The sequence below is a fragment of the Telopea speciosissima genome, chromosome 8, assembly GCF_018873765.1.
Source record: "Telopea speciosissima isolate NSW1024214 ecotype Mountain lineage chromosome 8, Tspe_v1, whole genome shotgun sequence".
NCBI lineage: Eukaryota > Viridiplantae > Streptophyta > Magnoliopsida > Proteales > Proteaceae > Telopea > Telopea speciosissima.
In genome coordinates this window covers 6,962,090-6,981,942 of record NC_057923.1, presented here as the reverse complement: position 1 = coordinate 6,981,942, position 19,853 = coordinate 6,962,090, and the positions used below count along the sequence as shown (strand labels likewise).

Genomic DNA, 19,853 nt, shown 5'->3' with positions numbered 1-19,853 from the left:
CCCCTTTTTTTTATGAAAAAGAAATTAAATTAGAAGGAAGATTAATTTAAAGAAAGCCCTTCGAAAGATGTGTAGTTCTTTTTGTACTCTCATTAAGAGCGGAAAAGGCCAAACCATGCAACATGTCTAAGATTTTAACATCCTTAAAACATGTAAATGTAGTATAGTCAAGTTTGCTCAGAGATCAGCAAGTTCCAAAAAAGTGGGGAGAGAGGTCCAGGAAATCTTTGTGGAATCAGGGAAGAATAGGAGGTTGATCTGATCTTGGTTTTTACTCCTTACTTCCATGATTTTGATATTTGATTGGGTGGCATATTTTCATCCCTATAGTATCCCTGTGAGTTCTGCCTCCAAAACATCCCGAGAATTGAGACAACCTACAGATCCACTATTTATTTAATGTATATATGTCATCACATTTTCTCAACCTATATTTTGTGGGTTCTCTTGAAATTTTTTTTTTTATTTTTTATTTTGGTTAAAGAATCTCTTGAAGATCTCAATTCTACATCACTTTTAAAGAGAATGAACTTTACAACTATGCTTTGAAAGCTTCTAGAATCATATAGTAGATTTTTTTTCAATCAAGGTTACGTTTGGTATGATTTATTGGAATGCATTATCGCCAAATAATGGAGTCCAAGAATGCATACCAAACACAACACAAATCAACGCCATTACTTATTCTTCTTCTTCTACTTGGGTTATTATAGATTTTCCCCCTTTTGTGCCTAGGTTGTAATTTTTAGTTGGAATGTATGGCAAAATCACTATCCTCTGCTGTACTGCATCGTGCGGCGCTGCAGAGGCCATGTAGCACAGCGGGCCCCACATGAAGCACATGGCCTCTACAACGCCGCATGATGCAGTACAGCACCGTGCAATTACAACATAGGATAAAAATTCATGTATGGCATGTGTTTGAAATTTGGGGGATTTGATTCTATATTGATCATTGTATTACCTGTCAAATTGGGGCTTATAACCCTTATCTGCATAGGAGCATAGATAGAAGCAAGAGTTGTAGCTTTTGGCCTGTTGTAGCAGTCGAAATAGTTGAAGAGTATTTAGCAATATACGAGACCTAATTAGGGCATTGCTCCGTGGATGTAGGCCACTTGTTGAACCATATATATCATGTGTTATGCATATGTAATTATTGTACTTGTGGATATTGCAATACTGTTTTTTTTTTAACACAAGATATTGGAGTACTGTGTGTGCAGTACCTACTATACCTGGCTACATAGTGGTTGCGAGGTGAGTGTGCATACTATGTGTGATTGGTGAAATTGGGATTGCCCCAATCAATCTATGTCGTATGTGTACTTGAAGCTAGTACAATGAATGTGGTGATCAACGGGGTTCAGTTGAAAGAAAATTTTGCAGACACTGATTCACCTCCATCTCAGTGTTTGCTTGGGAATATAAATTTTGAAAATACCTTTTTACCCTTGATTTAAATAACTTCTGAGAATAAGACAAGAGACAATCAAAGTAGGTTACTACCTGTAACTTTGCCTCCTTGGTGACAACAAGATTCACCTTTAGTATAATACACAAAATTTTCCAATGAGGATAATAATATCATTTCACACGTGTACTTGAAAAATGTGAATGACAATGATACCGGATAATGATATAATGAGAAATCACTTTCAACTTATTTTTTAAAATCATTTTATACCCCCATCTTTAAGGATTTTTGGGAATAATACATAGGACAATTAAAAGATGATGTCAAATTCTAAAAACACCTATAGATGTGTTATTCAGACACTCTTAAAATGAAAAATGCTAACATCTCTATTTTCTCACTAAATGCTAGTGTAATATATGAGAAAAAGAAGGTTGTCATGTTGCATGCCCCTTGCGCCTAGACACAGGAAGGGCAAAATGATCGCCCTGCCCCTGTTGGATGCCCTTGTGTTTACTCTCATTGGCCTTTGTGTTGGTGAAAGGGCCACACATCGATCACTCTCCCGTAATATTGGAGAAGGATTTGCTGTCTAGTTGCGTGGCCTCTACACCAACTTAAGGGACAACGAGGCAAGAGTGTCAAAATCAAACTAAAACTTTTAAACCGAAACTGTGCACTGTTTAATAAATGGTTCAGTTTTGGTTTCAAATTTGAGACTGTTTAGTTAAAAGATTTAAATCAAATAAAATTGTTTAAACTAACAATAAACTGTTTAAAACCAAGTCATGCATGGTTAAAATAAACTATGGTAAGAAAAAACAAATCCCACTAAAAAATTAAGTGACATTCAAAAATTTTGAATAAAAAAAAATACAAACAATTGTAAAACAATAGGTCAATAACCAATCAATTCAATCTTAAGTTTACATCTATTTGAATGAAAAATTAATATATAAACAATTATAACCCTACAGTTTTTTGGGTAGAAATTATAACCCAATATTTACTATAAAAAAACATATAACAATAATCAATTCAATTCAATGTTAAGTTTACGTCTATTTCAGTAAAAGAATTAAAAGAGAAAGAAGGCGTTTGGATAAAGAATAAAACTAAGGAGAAAATATAGGGACAACCCCTCAACTATGGCCCGTTTTCATGAATTGGTTTTTAGGCTTTCTTTTGTGATTAACCCGAATTGATTTTACCCAATTTTATACAAGTATGTAAGGTGCTAGGCCCTACCCCACGATTTGATGAATGAATATAAGCTTTGCTGCTTCTTGATTCTGTGGATTTTAGACCATTATTCTTCCGTGGATTCAGTGGAAGGCCTGGTGCATTCCAAGTGTTTTTTTTTTTCGGTAAAGGATGCATTCCAAGTTAGACTTTACTGCTTTAGTATGATTCCAGACCTGCAATCAGGTGGATTCCTGATCGGTTTTTTCTCTTCTATCTTTTCCACCGATTTTCAGGTCAGTTTCTGAACTTTTCCCAACCCTGTGCCTACTAGTTCTTATACTTTCTTAATTCTGTTCTACCTTTTCAGTTTAATATTCTGATACCTTGTTTCTAGTAGTTTCAATTATGATTCAATACTTGAACTTTATCTATTTTACTGATTCTACTCAACTTCTTCATTTCTGGTTTTCTGAACCTGATTTTTAGAATTCTGGTTTACCAAACAATCCTTTATCAGTTCAGTGTTGATTTATGATTTCAAACCCTAAAGCCGATCCTTTGATTCTATGGACTTTCAGGGTTTGAGAATCATAGTTCCAGTAGGATTCTTTAGTATCTAAAACCTGTCCTTTGATTCTATTGGATTTAGGGTAGTTTGGTTTTTTTCTTTCTTTTTAATGTATTAAGTTATTTTGGGTATTTTTTTTGATGAAGTTATATAGGGTATTTTAGTAACTTTATGTTTTCTGTTAGTTAGTTAATGGTGAGTTAACTCAATGGACTGATTGAGAAGGTTTTGAAGATGATGGGGTGTACTTCAAACCGTTTGCACTAAAACTGGATCGTTTAACACCCTTGCAATGAGTGGCTGTGGAGGAAAGGAGGATCTACCAGGTGGGGTACGGTGGTCATTTCATCCCTTTGCTTGTGAATAAGCAATATTCTTGTTTTGTTTTTTGGATGGTAAAAGACAAAATATAATATCAAAAAATATATCTGAAGCATGGTTTGAGGTATCGGATCGGATCAATCGATTTTGGCCGGATCGGATCGGAATCGGCCAAGATCAATCCCAATACCGATCCGAGCCATCTGTACGGACAGGGGTAAAAGTATAAAAAAAAAAGTTTTTTTATATAAGAAAACAGGGACAAAAGTGTCATTTGCCCGAATTTGAACGATCTCGATCCGATGCGATCCAGCCGATACCGACATCACGAACCATGATATTATTCCGAAGTTGCTGCCGGCCCGGGTGTTTGATTCTGGGCGGTACTGCTAAAGTAGTAACCCATTCACAGAATCACAGTTTATAGTGACTTGTAAGCTCACTAAGCTGTGAGTAGTGAACAACTCTCTTTCTCTCTCTGGTAGCTCTACTTTCGTTGCTTTCGGCTTCCATTATACAGCCAAACATCCACCTTTATCATCTATTCTTCTTTATTTCTCTCTGCAAAATTATTCGATTCTCATTTTTATTCTGGACATCCTTCGGATTCCTAAAATTTTGCCTTGATTTTCCCATTTCTTTTAATTTAACTAAAATTCCTCAATTTCCGGCTCCACCCCCTGATCTTTCGTGTTCCTCCTTTATTTGTTTCCTTTACAGTTACTATTTTTGCTGGATTTTGCTTTCCATCATTCTGTGATATAATTTTGCGCGCATATGCACTAATATGAACTTTGGAAGAAGATACTGATATATGATTTGTATGTGAAGAGCACTGCAAGGTTTGCAGGAGAAATGGCGGCGATAGCGGTAGGGATGATGGACGCTGCTTATTTCGTCGGTAGGAATGAGATTCTGAGTTGGATCAATGCCACGCTTCAGCTCAATCTCTCCAGGGTAGAGGAGGTACTTACCTCTTTTTTTCCAATCCTTTACCCCACTGTGAATCTAGGTTTTCATGAAGTTTCTTGTTGAGTGTTTTTGGGGGGGGGGGGAGTGGAGGTGTTGGTGTTGCTTTCTTCCCTTTGTGTTATTTGTTTCAATATGATCTAAAACAGATTTGTGCCCTTCTGGGTGAACTCATCGTTTGTGCTCGACTGCGACTGTCACGAGGAATTCATTACAGTACTTCACTGGCCACTGGGAAATAAAGAGCTCGAGTAGCCAATTTTGCACCGAGTATGATATGACTGGAAAAGTGCATGCAGTATAAACATCTATGGTTCTTTCATTTTCTCAATTTTGTGTTATATTCTTGTGAAATGGTATACAAAATTCAAGCTTTATATACTATGGAAAATTGTATCTGTTTGAATGGTTGGGATTTGGATAGAGTAGTGGCAGGAAGTACTTGTAAAGAGAAAACCCTGTGTTCAAGATTCGACTGTTTTGGTTTTATCCTTGGGACGTTTGTAGTTTTACTTGGATTATTGTCAACCCATAAACTTCCATAGTGTTGGGGACTTGAAGTTAGAATCGGGGAAAATGAAAGTATTGGAAATAGGGAGAGGGTTCACTGAGCAAGCGGCATAGAGAAACCCACCTATGAGGTGCGGTAAAATGATATCGTACATTGGAAGGCAGCGAGAACATTTCATGTGAAGAAGGAGAGATATAAACAGAGGTGCTAGTGTACCCTACCCCAGCAGCTCAGAGAACCTTTTCCCTTGGAAATAATTATAAGCAACTAGTTAAGTTGATCGAAGATTGGGTTGATTATGTCATAAAACTCATTATAATGATTAATCAAAAAGAATTTTCTTGTTTCCTGTCTGAGGTGGGTTTTGATTAAAAGGGTTTAGAGGGTGCAAGTATGTAAATAGTAGTACCAGCATCAGATTATTTTATCTGATTAATTTCTTTTGTTATCAGTTTCTGGGGCGTGGTATGCATGGGTCCCCCTCCCCCCCGGGGAGTATGTGCTGTTCTTCCAAGAAGAACGAGCCCCCCTCCCCTATCTCAACCCTTTACCATCATTTAATTTTTCCCTAAAATCTATTTTGTAGGCTGCATCTGGTGCTATCCAATGTCAGATGATGGATATGACCCATCGTGGAGTTGTTCCGATGCATAAGGTACCAGCTTGTGTGTATTTCTGTATATTATTGTTTGTTTTACTAGGGTGGTGTTCTTAACAACAGTTTATTACTTTATTTTGGTCAAAGTTCTTACCCCTCATTTTTTTAGGTGAACTTTGATGCTAGGACAGAATACGACATGATTCAGAATTACAAGGTTCTGCAAGAAGTATTTAACAAGTTAAAAATAGAGAAGGTAATTCCCAATCGTGCTTGCTGTTTCATTTCTTTATGTGTTCTTTCTCTGCAAATAATTTCCTGTGTGTTAAATTTTCTGTTTGAATTTTTGGAGTAAAGATTATATAGGGAAATTCCCAGATGAGGCTCAATCCTTATCTGGAGTGGACTCCCTCTTGGTTTGGATCTCGATTTTTGTGACGTGGGAGCAGTAAGGGTGAAAAAATAATTTTTTTGAAGTATTATATGTGCTGGTATACTTGTTATTTCTGTCTTTACTTGTGATTGTTATTAGTTCACATTATGAATAATACATATGGCTCACGGTTTACCTATTAAGTTAAACCGTAAGTCCTATTGCCTTCTCTTTTCTCTTCTTTCTCCTCACAGTCTCTCCTTTTGTTCTTCTTGCTTTTTCTCCTTGCGGTAGTGCTGTCTTTCTAGTCTCTGATTTCGCTACAAAAATGTTGAATGAAAATCTTCCATGGCCAATTTTATAAGTGACTAGGCGATCATAGGTAATTTCCTGGCTGGTAGCGTCGGTGGTTGTCAATTGCACTTGTTGGCTTCGATCCTTCAACTTCCCCATACCTATTCTAGTTTATTGCATGTTCACGTTTGGTAAATGAAGAAAAATGGAAGATAATTATATATCATGTAAATACAGATGTATAAGCTGCCTTAGCTCAATTAGCATGTGATTGTGATTTGTGTTATAACTCTAAACAAAGTGCTCCTTGCTGAAAACCATGCGTGAGTGTCTGTCTATTTTACCTTGGCTAGGCTGGTGTATCTAGGCACCCTCAAGCCACTGGTTTGCCGATGTTCTTGACAACGCTGAACAACTCTTTTATAACTTTGTGTGCATTCACACTCCTCTGTTATGACTTCTACTCGACCACTACCTTGTACAGACAAACTCTATACTGACTTTGACAAGAATAAAATAACTGGAACCAAACCAAACCCAAACGTGAATCAGAAGAACCAAACTAGGCTAGATGCAGTACTGAACCCCTTGTAACCCAAAATTGTAGAATTCAGATAAAATAACAATAGACTATCCAACTAGGGCTGTTGTCCCAAGAAAGGGGCCCTGCATATGCCCTTCTACAAGAGATGGTCCTGTGGGCCCACATCTGATATGACCCTATTTAAGGCCCTGCTAGAATATTAATTGAAATTAGAATCAGTTGACCTACTTGATGTCAAGGCTACTATGTGTTCCCTGAGACTTTCTGCTGGTATGCGGGTGGTATTGTTATTACTATGGGTCTATTATGGTTTTAACACAATTCTAGAGTTATTTAACTATTGCTGTTGAGGTGCAAAGTGTTGTTTATCGGTCTGTGTGTATGTGCTTTCGTATAGCCTCCCAATCTTCCTACAGAGGTCTGCGGTGCTTAAGACGTGCAACATTGCAATGATTATGATATTGCGACTCTATTAGATTGTCTCCACTTAGGAACCAAAATAAACAAATCATAACATTTTAATTTTTGAAATATTGATTTGAACAGTCCCAAAATGTTCCAGAAGAGCCTAAAAATCAATATAGGTCATATGTGTGAGTGTGTGTGGAATATTTATTTTGAACAGTCCCAAAGTGTTCCAGAGGAGCCTAAAATCCATATGGGTTATATGTGTGTGTGTGTGTAATCTCCATAAAAGTTGAATGGATGTTTTTACACATATTTGTTTGTATGCATGAATGTTGATAAAAAATTGGAACTGTGACAACGTATTGAAGAGATGAACTTGTTAATGGCTATTGGGTCGTATTTAGGATGCTTCTCTTTCAGCTTTTTTAAGTGTTAATTTTATACTGTGAGATTGGCAGCATATTGAAGTGAACAAGCTTGTTAAAGGACGGCCCCTGGACAATTTGGAGTTCTTACAATGGTTGAAACATTACTGTGATTCTATAAATGGAGGCATTATGAATGAGTAAGCAAAAAAATTTTGTGTGGTTGTCATATTGCCCTTTCATATTTCTCTATGTTCATCATATTGCCCTTTTGGATTTTTCTTACATTTATTCTAACTAGTACGACCTGATTCATTTTGTTGATCCTCCTGACTATCTCCTATAGGAATTATAACCCAGTGGAACGAAGAAACAAAGGTGGGAAGGAGCGGAATTCAATAGTTTCTCACAAAGTCTCAAAATCACTCCAAGCAAACAACATTCCTAGTGTTGTCTCAGGCGATGGAACAGTCTTTAAGACTTCTGGTCAGCTTATGTCATCAAGCAACAACTACATTTCATTTGGATGAGCTCTATTTTGATATTTCTTGTTGTCTTACTTTCAATTCTATTGATATAGGTCCGAAACAAGGGAGAAGTTGCGTAGTGTCAGGTGGAGCTAATTCTGCTGCAGAGATTCAAGCATTGTCTGAGCAAGTGGATTCTAATCTTTCCCTTTTTTCTTCATATTTTACTTGTTCTTCTTTCTTGCTTTAGTTTTCCCCCCGCTTGGTTATACAACTTATTTACATTCTCCTAGCATCTACTGATGGGGAATTTTTTTTTTTTGATAGGTAGGGGGGGATGTAGGATGTGAACCAGGAGGCTTGAACTCAAGACCTCCTGGTAGCAATGGGCCTTTACGCACCACTAGCTACCAAGTACACTGGGCACTTGACCACTGATGGGGAAATTTTAATCTGTATTTGAGCTGCAAAAGTAAAATATTGCTTCAGAGTAACACACCATAGAACGGCTTCCACCTGAGATATCTCCTCTCTCTCTGGTGGGCCTGTAAACGGATCGGATTCGGCTCGGATACGGATTGGATGTAATCGGATTTGGATATTTCCTGGTCGAATACGGATACCTCTAAACGGATTCGGATGGATTCGGATGCGGATCGAATTCGGATTTTCGACCATCCGTTTACACCTCTGCCTTGTGTAACCCGAACCTTCCTCCCCCTAGTGGATACAATTCACTCTCAATCCATAGTTTTAGATCATGATTCTCTTTTCCTCATATTCTAGAACATGTTGAATCTTAAAAAACCCTCAAGATCGTTATTTACTTAATTTTTTATAATTAAGTATTCGGATTCAGATTTTTATCGAAGTATTCAGATTTTTTTCCGGATATCTCTAATCGAATACGGATGCCCCTAAACGGATACGGATGCGGATCGAATTTGGATTTTCGGTTATCCATTTACAGCCCTACTCTCTGGGGATAGAGGCATGCTTCTTGTGCATAATTATTCTAAACCTAACAATTGTAATATCCGATCCTTGTACCCTGTCGAACCATAGTGATGCTTATTTGTGCGTGGGTTTAATGTGAATCATGACGAGTCATGGATCTGATTGTAAAGGGTTCCCTTTGATACTTGATTTATTTTAATGTTTTGAGTGGTTTTCTTTTAGCCAATTTACGATACACGCACTTCAGGTGGTTTTTAAGATTCAACAACAACAACAACAACAACTACAACTACTCAGCCTTATCCCAACTACATGGGGTTGGCTTCATGGATTCTTCCCCTTCAATCAGCTCCATTCGAGGTCATACTTGATACAAGGCCTAAGCTATGCATGTCTTTCTCCATCACTTCTCCTAAAGGCATTTTAGGTCTGCCCCTGGCGTTTTTAGCTCCTTTATTCTGAATCAAATCACTCCTTCGTACTGGAGCATCCAAAGGGCTTTGTTGAACATGGTCATGCCACCTGGCCCACCTCAATCAACTTTCTCTTAGCTTATCATGTATCAAAGCTACTCCCAAATCAGCTCTAATATGATTATTCCTTACTTATCCTTCCTAATTTTGGCACACATCTATCTCAACATCCTCATCTCAGCTATACTGAGTTTATCAAATATGATAGTTCTTAACTGCCCAACATTTCGCACCATACATCATAGCCGCTCGTATTACTGTCCTATAAAATTTTCCTTTTAAGTTTTAAAGGAATACGTCGATGACACAACACTCTAGATGCACCTCTGCACTTCATCCATTTTATTTTAAATCTCTGTGAAGCATCATCCTCAATATCACCTTCTTTATTTATGGTTGATCCCAGATACCTAAAATAATCATTTTGCAAAATCTCCCTCTCATCAATTTTCACCACTTCATTATCCGTCCCAGTGTAATTAAAGTTACACACCATATACTTTGTCTTCGTTCTACTTATCTTCAAATCTTTTGATTCCAAGGTTGATCTCGATAGCTTCAACTTGGTGTTAGTCCCTACTTTTGTCTCCACCAAAATAATATCATCAACAAAAATCATACATTAAGGAACCTCATCTTGAATGTCTTTGGTTAAATCATCAATGATAAATGCAAGCAAATAAGGGCTTAAAGCTGATTTTTTATGTAACCCAATTGAAACTGATCCCCTACAGTTCTTACACTAGTCATCACACCATTATACATATCATTAATTATGTCCACATATTTACTTGAAACACTTCTTTTCTCTAGTACTTAGCCAGATTTACTCTGTAGGGACTTTATCATAAGCTTTTTCTAGGTTGATAAAGACCATATGCAGATCTTTCTTGCAATCTCTAAATCTTTCCATGAGTCTCCTAAGTAAATAACTTTTATTGTGGATCTTCTTGGCATTACAGTTTGAAAATTCGAAACTAAAGGCCATTTCGGTCAGACTGAAATTAGCGAAATTTCGCCGAAACAATTTTGTATACGATGTAGAAATGACCGAAATTTACTCAAATGACCAAATCTCACCGAAACAGTACATTTTTGTCTACAATGTAGACAAGGCTGAATTTTGATTGAAATGACCAAAATTTTGCCAAAACAGTGTGAATTATCCCACGACTGGCCAGAAGAAGAAGAAGAACCAGTCCTAATGGGCCAGAACTGGACCAGCTCGAGCCAGCCTAGCAGGACCAGATCGAGCCAGTTCAGCTGACCTAGAAGACCCAAGAGTGTGCCACAATTTTGACAAGACTAGTCTTTGACCAGTCACATCCCCAACTGCCTAGTTTCTATTTTAGTGTCCTCCCTTTTTGTTTTAAAAGGCTGGATTATAAAGCCTCAGTAGTTTCTATTTTCAATAAGTTGCCATTGTCACTTAGTTGCTAGGTTTTAGTAGTTTCTATTTCCCTACTTTCTATTTTGTAAGCTTGCCTAAGCTATAAATAGGCCACCTATTGTAAGGAAGGAACACAATAAAAGAATTTTCAGGCCATGCTTGCCATCTATTATGTGAGAATGTGAGATTATGTGAGAACATTCCCTGTTTAACAGCTGGGATAGCTGTAGGTGAGAGACCCAGGGCTGAGAAAGCCCACCCCTACCCCATTTATTATCTTCTTCTCTCTTCATTGCCCTCTTCTCCCCAATCGAGCCACACCTCTGCTGCTGCTACTTGTGTCTACAATAGTTACTGCTGGAGAACATCTTGAAGATCAGAATCAGTCCTCCTATCAACCCAAGAACTGCTGCTGCTGGTGCTGCATCCAACCAAAAGGAGACCTTGAACACCCTGTGGCTCTGATGTCCTGGTCAGTTATCTCCATCAACTTCAAGCTTTAATATCTCTGCAGTCAGTGCTCGGATTCAGCAGAGATTTGGAGGGTTGAACCCTGTCAAGGAGACTCCACTCGATCCTTGTTTGGGATCCAAACTCCTACTGGTTTGCAAGTTTTCATCTAACCTTCTATTTTGGAATCCTCTTCATATCTCAGCCATTAGCCATCAGAATTGGCTGGAATTTGGAGCAAAGATTCTCTCCATTACCTACCCACTCGACCCAGGTTTGGTAGTCATCTGCTTACTGGTTTGGTTCCTACACTCAATTCCCTGTTTGAACTCTACCTTCTAATTTGGTAACCTACTTCTGTTTGTGTTTCTGGCCATTGAAGTTTATTCTCAGATTTGACTGCTTATCTTCCCTACCTAAGTCTGAATTTCTTTTCCTGAGTTTATTGGAGTTTGAGGACTATTATTGGGACTGTTACCTTTGGTATACAGTCTTACATTACTGTGTCGATTCCTTAATTTGCCAGTTATTTCGTCTTGGCCTCGTCAAAATTGCTGAAAATTTGGCGAATTTTTGAACTATGCCGAGCATAAAACCAAATTGGTGTTCTATAATAGTAGTTTCTTGTCTTAGGCGAAACTCCTCCCATAATACATCTAACATGGTCAAAATCTCTACTCTTCCTTTCCCTCATTTAGTTATTTTATAAATAGCTTTTTCTCGTTCGTATGTGCGTAGATTGTTATAATCTCTTCTTAGCTTCTGCTGGCCAATTTATACCCTTTTAGATTCGTCCTTATTCCTTGGCCATGTCTCAAAATTAGCTTTCTTAGTCTTCATAGCTGCTTGAACATCATTTCACCAAGTCTCCCTAGAGGAGTGACGTTTTCCTTTCAATTCGTTTAGGATATCTTTAGCAACCTTCTTAATACAGTAAATGATTTCAAGGTATCTCCTTTTAAGCTCCACCACCTTATCCTAGGGCAAATGAGCTCACCTTTCTTACAATCCAGCGTAATAACATACATATCCATGACCCCTAATCTATGTTGTGTGGTTAGGCTCTCTCCTAATATTATAACCTTACAGTCCTTACATAACAACCTATCGGATATTCTAGTTAAAAAGAAATCTATTTGGCAACTATGATGCCCAATTTAGAAGATAACTAAATGCTCCTCTCTCTCTTTTCAAAGTATGTGTTTACAATAGATAAATCATAGGCCGCAACAAAATCTAAAACTGAATCTCCTCTTCGTTCCTCTCTCCAAAACCATATCCTCCATGTACACCTTCATAGCCTCTATGATCTCTCCCAACATGTCCATCCAGATCACCACCTATAATAATCTTTTCTCGTTGACTATAACCTTGCACTAATCCATCTATGTGTTCCCAAAATTGTAACTTTACTACTTTCATCCAATCCTATTTGCGTAAACGCTAATTATATTAACAGCCTCTTTCTCTAACACAAGCTTGATTGACATAATCCTATCCCCAAATCATTTAGCATCCACCACATTATTCTTAAAATCTTTATCCACTACTATGCCCACTCCTTAGCTTTTTTACCCTTCCATCTAGTCTCTTGAATATAAGCTATATTTTTTTTTTTAAAATGAGAAAGAAAGGATATATTACGATAACAAAAAATTACGAAGAGATAGAAGTGTTGCTACCTTTATCATTATACCATCTAAAAGCAACAGAAGTAATGTTTTCAGTTTCTTCAGCTAACTGGATGTAGCTATCAACCAGATTCCATGGGAGTCAGAGAGAGTTTGTAGGATGAAATATATGACAAAGGTCTTTACTACAAAACCGTACTTCATTAAGTCTAATATTTGACTCCTTTGCCTTCTTCCAACCCTGGAGTATTCCAAAAAGTTCTGCTTCCGGAGTATCCTTGATATTGAGGCAACCTGCAACTGTTAATATATTCTCACCATCTATCAAAATATTAAAGGTCCAACTGGTTATGTTAAAGTCTGATTCATAAATTCCTGCGCCAATTAAACCAGGGAATTTAATGTTCATGTTAGTAGGCAATGATATAAGTGGTGGAATGTGTGTGTGGTGTGTAGAATCCATTATAGATAATCCCTTCGTTGGAAGATGAATTTCCATGTCAGAAACCCACTTCATCAGATCTCGAATAACTAGCATAGGGTCTGCCTTGGCAGAGCAAAGGATAACTTTGTTTCTTACAGACCATATAAAATAAAAAGTTAAAATAAAAATAGAAAAAAACCAGATCAATGATTGTTTGTCAAAGGCTTTCGAGCTAAGGAGAGAAGCACAAAGATGGGTGATTTAGGGAGCAGATAGATGCTCAGTTCTCATTCCAAGTGGGCTAGAAGCCCAAATGCGCTTGGTCCAATCACATGATAGGAAAAGATGCCAAAGTGATTCGTCGTTAGAACCACATAAAACACATGTAGGCTCGACGGGCATCCATTTCGAAATAGTGGCTCTGACTGGGAGTCCTACATGTAAAACACACCAAAAGAAAACTTAAAATTGAGGATGAATATTAATTTTCCAAAAAAACTTCCACCATTTGGAGATCATGGGGCTGGGGGGAGAATATAAGCTATGTTAATCCTTCTTCTCCTCATAACATCTATCAATTCTAGACTCTTACCTGCTAAAGATCCAATGTTCCAAGATGCTAATCTAATCCTATGCTTTTGGATTAGCTTCTTTACTAGCACTTGTTCATGGTGCGAGAACCCTTATCTACTTGTTACTGCATCCGGGCGTCGATGTGGCATGTCGCTTACAGCTCTAGCTAACCCTTGCTTTCTATTCACTACACCTTGGATCAAAGTATGGTGCGTGAGTGCGTCACTTGCGGGGAACACCCTTGCATAACGTTGAAAATATAAAGTTCTAGAATCCTTGTAAAGGAGGTTTTTAAAATTGATTATTGTTTCAAATAATATGTAAGTGGGGTGGGAGGAGATGCAATCTTCTGCTCTTCCTTACTTTAATGTGCGAGCATAGTGTTAATAAAATGTTATTTCTTTGCATTTGCATGCAGATTCTGGACCTCAAGCTTTCAGTAGATAATCTGGAGAAAGAGAGAGATTTTTACTTTGCAAAGTTACGGGACATCGAAATTCTTTGTCAAACTTCTGAGTTCGAGTCTCTGCCTGTAGGAGTTTTTCTACTTCTATGGAAGTTTCAGAATGATTTTCTACCATGCTTACATCAACATGCTTATTCTATTTGCATATGTTGTAATAAATTCTCCAGCCCTCATGTTGGTGCTCATTTTTTTTTTAATCTCTTTATATAACTAGCTCTCAGTTAGTCATTTTAATTTGGTCAATCCATACACAATCTCTAAATTCTTGTTGAAGTGCATCTGTGCATATTTTTTCTCTCTTCCTTTTCCCTATTCATATTTTAAAACTTTATTCTGTCTGATGTCATCATCATTAAGATTCAAAAGTTAATTTCTCTTCTTTTCTTATGCAGAAAACGTGATGGTTTCAGTCTGCTTAAAATGATATATCTTTAGCTTCTCTAAACTTGATTATTTCAAGCAATATTTGTTGCTTTATATGGAAAAGATAATATGCAGTTACTGAGATTTTGCTGTTTTTTTTTCCTTTTCTTTTCTTTTTTGGTTAGACTTTATTTACAATGATTAATATATCAATGTTTTATTTCTTTCCTCTTTGATGTGGGATAGCCAGGGTCTAGGGCGAAAACAGTACCACACACATAAAAGCCTTGCCTCACCACGCCACGACCTGGCCCAGCTCGGTGATGTGGGTTAGTAGGGTTTACTAAGGTTTGGTATGTTTGATTATTAGGGTTTTGGTTTGAGGGTTGAAACTCTGAAAGTAGATCTTAGTTCTCCCCCACCTCATTTCTGATGGGTACTGAAAGCAGATCTTAGTTGGGATATAAGACCGGAATCATAGTTGCAAAGTTCCATGGCGAGTCAAGGACTGGTGGCCATGCACCTTGTTGCATCGTCACCTAGGCAATTGAAGCATGAATAGAAAGAGCATACATTGAGGTTTGGATTCTAGGGTTTGAATTTCATAACTTAAGCAGCAATGTTGTAAAGAATCTCGTTGAATTGTATTATGGTGTACAATAGCATATAAAACAACAATAACATTCAAAAAAATGTAAAAGAATACATTAGTTGATGAATATGGCACCATGCCTATGTCAAAACCTCACCAAGTTGAACAAGGGGCCGCCTTGCCCACCTAGGCAAGTGCCAATTCACTAAAATAAGGCGACATACTATGACCAGAATTTCTAGCAGAAAATAAGAAGAGAAGATTAGAAAAGTAGAAAAGAATGCATTACACCTTCTAGGGTAACTTGATGGGATATTGAGATAGTGACCAAAATGCTTTGTTTGATATCTCCCCTCTTCTGGACCTGGACTAGAATCTGTTCAAAGATCAACAAGCTTGGACTTTTGGACTTCATTACTTTATGACCTTTGGACCAACTAGTACTATGATGAGGAACAAACTAGCTCATGGAAATTGGTCTTTCTTTCAAGTGTATTTTATTTGTTACTTTACATATTTTATACGTTGGCTTTTATTTTTTTATTTTTTTGTAGTTTGTTATACATTGTACTCTGATTATCTTCTTAGTAAAACTTTCCTTTGCTTTACCTAACCAAAAAAAAAAAGGGCCTCGTACCCCAGATAAGAGCCATATGAAAATGACTTAAAACTTTCCTTTGTTTTTGTGTATAGTACATTATCATCATTAAGTAAAGGGATCATGTTGCACTTATAAGAGCTTGATTGATATTGAGGATTATAGACTATAGACATTACGCCTGTCTTAGATATTTAAGCCATAATTAGACTATGCTCTTCTCATCCGGCTACGCACACACATCACAACTCTAACCAAGAGAAGGGTAGATATTAGTTTATTTATTTATTTACTGAGTCGCAATCCCTTGTGGCAGAAATTTTTCTGAGAAAAGTCTCTTTCCTTTTAATAGTTACTACATGTTAATGAAGGTGTGCACCGACCTGAGCTTGACAATGGTTTCTCTTTCAGGCATCTGAGAACCATGGTTCATGTTGTCAATATAAGAAGCATGGATCATAGCTTTAATCCTTGCCTTCTGAATTGTAAATTGGAATTGATATGCATATTTATAGACATGTCTATAATGAAATTTTAGAATCAGTTTCAAGTTCATTTATTTCACATCTATTTTATGAAATGTATTAAATATTTCATACAGATGGCAGCAGCAATTAGAAAGATTTTGTATGCAGCAGATGCAAAAGAATCACCTCTTGCTGAAGCTCAAGAACTCATAAGCAGATCACTGAATGCTGATGCAGCTGAAGTAGACTACGACGCTTAGTGCAAATCTTGCCAAAGTGAATGGTCCGCCATGCTTTATACTGGTCCTCATTTTACTGCTGTTCTTCAATCCCAACTCAGTGGGGATCTGCCTCGTGCGAGGAACAACTATTGGCCGCTTTCTGGCAACACAATTTAAGCTTTGATCTTTCGAATGTGACCTTCTTCCTTCTATTGTTACCTTCTCTATGGATCGTTTGCCTTTTAAGTTTAGATTAAAAAAAAATCAAGGGTAAATTATACATCACCCCCTGGTTTTTAAATGAAACTCAAATCACCTTTTGGTTTTTGAAAATACTCAAATCACCCCCTGTATTAGACCCCAATATGACAAATTAGTCCCTACTGTTAGTTTTATGATGTTAAGTGATGATGTCAGTTAGATAAATAAATTTAAATCCTTAAACTACCCTTGATCAATATTGATTTATGATTTTACCCTTGTAACTAAAAACCCAAATTCATCCTCTTCCTCACACCTGCAACTACCCATCTAGGGTTTGGGTGGACGATAGTGGCGGACCAGAGTAGGCACGTCACTTCTGGACGTGGGACTCCATTGATGCCTAAACGGGAGTTCGAGACTTACATCTTCTCCTAGAGAATGATATTTTATCATTTAAAAGAGCAATAATCAAGCAAAGGAGAAATTAAAAATATCCAGAGAGATTGCTCTAACAATTGTAGTGGAGGAGGTGATGGAGCAGGTGTTGCCTTTGTTTTTTTTCTTTTTGTTTTTGGTAATTTGAATCGATGATGGTGTCGGTGTTTATTGGAGTTTGGAGTGATTCGCATGGTACAATAGATTAAAAACGAATTGCACAACAGATTAAAAACCCGAACATTTTTCTGCCCTGCTTTCTCTCTCGCTCTCTCCTATTGTTCTCAAACAGCCCCTTTTTTTGGTTTTGGGAGACAAGAGGGGTATCCGACTTTTAGGCCGACTAAATCCCTCCCTGGACTCGTACATGACCCCCGCGCCACGCACGAACCGGGAGCTTCTGGGCCCTAGTGAGCTTCAGGCGGGTGGCCCCAAAAAATTATGCAGCGGCGAAGGTTTGATCACGAGACCCCGCTTCCAGAGGCGGAGTCTCAAAACCCCCCTTTGCTCCACTCACTTTTGAAACCCTCTTCCTCAAACCCCCCATTCGAGCGGGACAAAGCAAGGTGTGGTGTGCATTCTCCTCAGCTGGTTGGAAACTTTTAGATAGTGTAGGTATCAAATAGCAATGGTGTCCCCTGTGATTGCCGAGCACAAGTTGCAGTGAGCAGTTGGAGGAGAAGATTCCTTTGATCGAAGTCTCTCCAAGAAGAGAGATCGTCTTAGAATATTGTAGGAGTTTTTGCCTTCTGGGAATCTGGGTTCAAGAGTGAAGGGTAGTATTATAAATTTAATTCTAATGTTTTAGTACAGGGGTAAAATAGTCCTTTAACACCAATAACTAATAGCAGACTAACACCGTTATTGTAGAGGGGGACGGATGAGTTTTTTTAAAATCCAGGGGTGATTTGAGTTTCGTTTGAAAACCAGGGGGTGACATGTAATTTACCCAAAAAATCAATTTACCAGTCTTTTTTTGTCTTGGTAAAATATATATTATCTAGCCAAAACATAAGGCTATGGTACTGAAATCTACATAAGGGAAGTTGCAATCCACAACTCTATTGGTGAATAAATTAGTGACATTTTTCTACAAAACTAAGATCATTTTATTTTCAATTACGCTTCATAATATACTTAGGTTATAGGTATTACTATATGGCATTTCATATATTATTTTGTTATTATGATAAATCTCATTAATTAAATTAAAAGGTAATTATTTGGTATAATTAAGAAATCCCCATGGAAAAAATTGAATAAAATAAATTCTCTAGATTCTCTCTGTTGTCAAAATCGATCTCCTTGAAAAAGCATGCTAAAACTTGACTGAAAGCTTTGAAAACATTGCTAAAATTTTGTACCAATGCCTCTATAAAGTATGAACAACAATATTAATAGACATTTTGCTAGTTTTCAATAACACTTGGACCAAGTTTAACATAGAGAAATTCAATATATAATATGGGAGAGGGATAGACACACCACCCGTGTGTCGTTAGTGGGCGGCACCAATGTGGGCACAGGACAAGGCATCATACAAAAGGGACATGGTGATCATTTCAAAGGGGAAGGGAGAGATAGACATAGTTGGCGCTAGCTTGCGGTATGCAAGGCAACGTGGCTCAGACATACATGGGCGCGGAATGATCGACCCACCCCCATGAAAGACAGAAATCCTACCCTTATTGATGCTTTTGCTCATGCTCTCATTGGCCCAAATTGTCTATTAGGGATCTCTATACCCTTTTTAAATTATTTTCTCTCTCCTTTTCTTACCACGCGGGCTTGATGTGGATGATACCACTTCTCACATCACCGCCAATTTGGCATGGGAGATGCCCCCACACTGGGGGCATGGCGAACCCTCTTTCCAAAAATATGTAGCCAAAGTATTAGTCTTTTCACTTGGATAGAAGATAACTTGGGCTGTCAAGCCACGTGTCAAATGAGGTTCCACCTTACTGCTGTGACAGTGTGGCCAAAACTAGGGGTGTCAACTTTGGACCGAAACCGATAACTGGACCGAAACCGTCCCGCTAGGAACCGGAACCGACCCACCCAATAGTTTATTGGTCCGGATCTGGTCCTAGTGATAGGTTATTGGTCCGGATTTGGTCTGGTCCCTAGAACCGTTGGAACGGAAAGAAATGCATACACTTGAACTTGTCTTGCACCATTTTTTCTGTTTTAAAATGTTAAAAGATGATCTTTGCTATTTTAACATACAATTAAAGTGACTTTTATTATACAATTGTTGTCCAGTTGCTATTCGAACATGACCCAAGACTAAGCAAGACACTTGGCCACTCAAATTCTAGTATTCTACCCCTCATATCTGTTGCACATAAAGGACACACACCAGTAGTTAATGAATTGCTTTTGAAAGATTCTAGCTTGCTTGAGATTTCTCGTTCCAATGGGAAAAATGCTTTACATTTGGCTGCTCAACAAGGGCATGTTTGGACCCGATTAGGAACTAGAACCGAACCACCCATTAGTTAATGGTCCTGGATCTCAGATTTGGAACTGGTGAGCTTATTGGTCCGGATTTGGTCTTGATACCTTAGAGTAGGAACCGCTAGAGAA

General features: G+C 37.8%; 1 protein-coding gene and 1 long non-coding RNA gene across 2 annotated transcripts in view; one reads left to right on the top strand and one right to left on the bottom strand.

Annotated features, from left to right (window-relative positions):
- Positions 1 to 4,334: 4,334 nt before the first annotated feature.
- On the top strand, positions 4,335 to 16,768 carry LOC122670594 (microtubule-associated protein RP/EB family member 1B-like). Its single transcript, XM_043867537.1, has 8 exons — positions 4,335 to 4,457; positions 5,558 to 5,626; positions 5,739 to 5,825; positions 7,647 to 7,753; positions 7,900 to 8,039; positions 8,134 to 8,210; positions 14,337 to 14,450; positions 16,539 to 16,768. The coding sequence occupies exons 1-8, from the start codon at positions 4,347 to 4,349 to the stop codon at positions 16,662 to 16,664; spliced, it is 831 nt and encodes a 276-aa protein (XP_043723472.1). The 5' UTR covers positions 4,335 to 4,346; the 3' UTR covers positions 16,665 to 16,768.
- Positions 14,147 to 19,853, bottom strand: part of LOC122670596 — a 20,528-nt gene continuing 14,821 nt past the window's right edge. The window contains exon 3 of the long non-coding RNA XR_006334231.1: positions 14,147 to 14,158. This is a non-coding gene — a long non-coding RNA (uncharacterized LOC122670596). The remainder of the gene's footprint in view (positions 14,159 to 19,853) is intronic.

Coding starts and splice junctions, on each gene's coding strand:
- LOC122670594 (XM_043867537.1), top strand. CDS start 4,347: ATGGCGGCGATAGCGGTAGGGATGATGGACGCTGCTTATTTCGTCGGT. Junction 7,754..7,899: donor AATGGAGGCATTATGAATGA/GTAAGCAAAAAA, acceptor TATCTCCTATAG/GAATTATAACCCAGTGGAAC. Junction 14,451..16,538: donor CTGAGTTCGAGTCTCTGCCT/GTAGGAGTTTTT, acceptor TATTTCATACAG/ATGGCAGCAGCAATTAGAAA.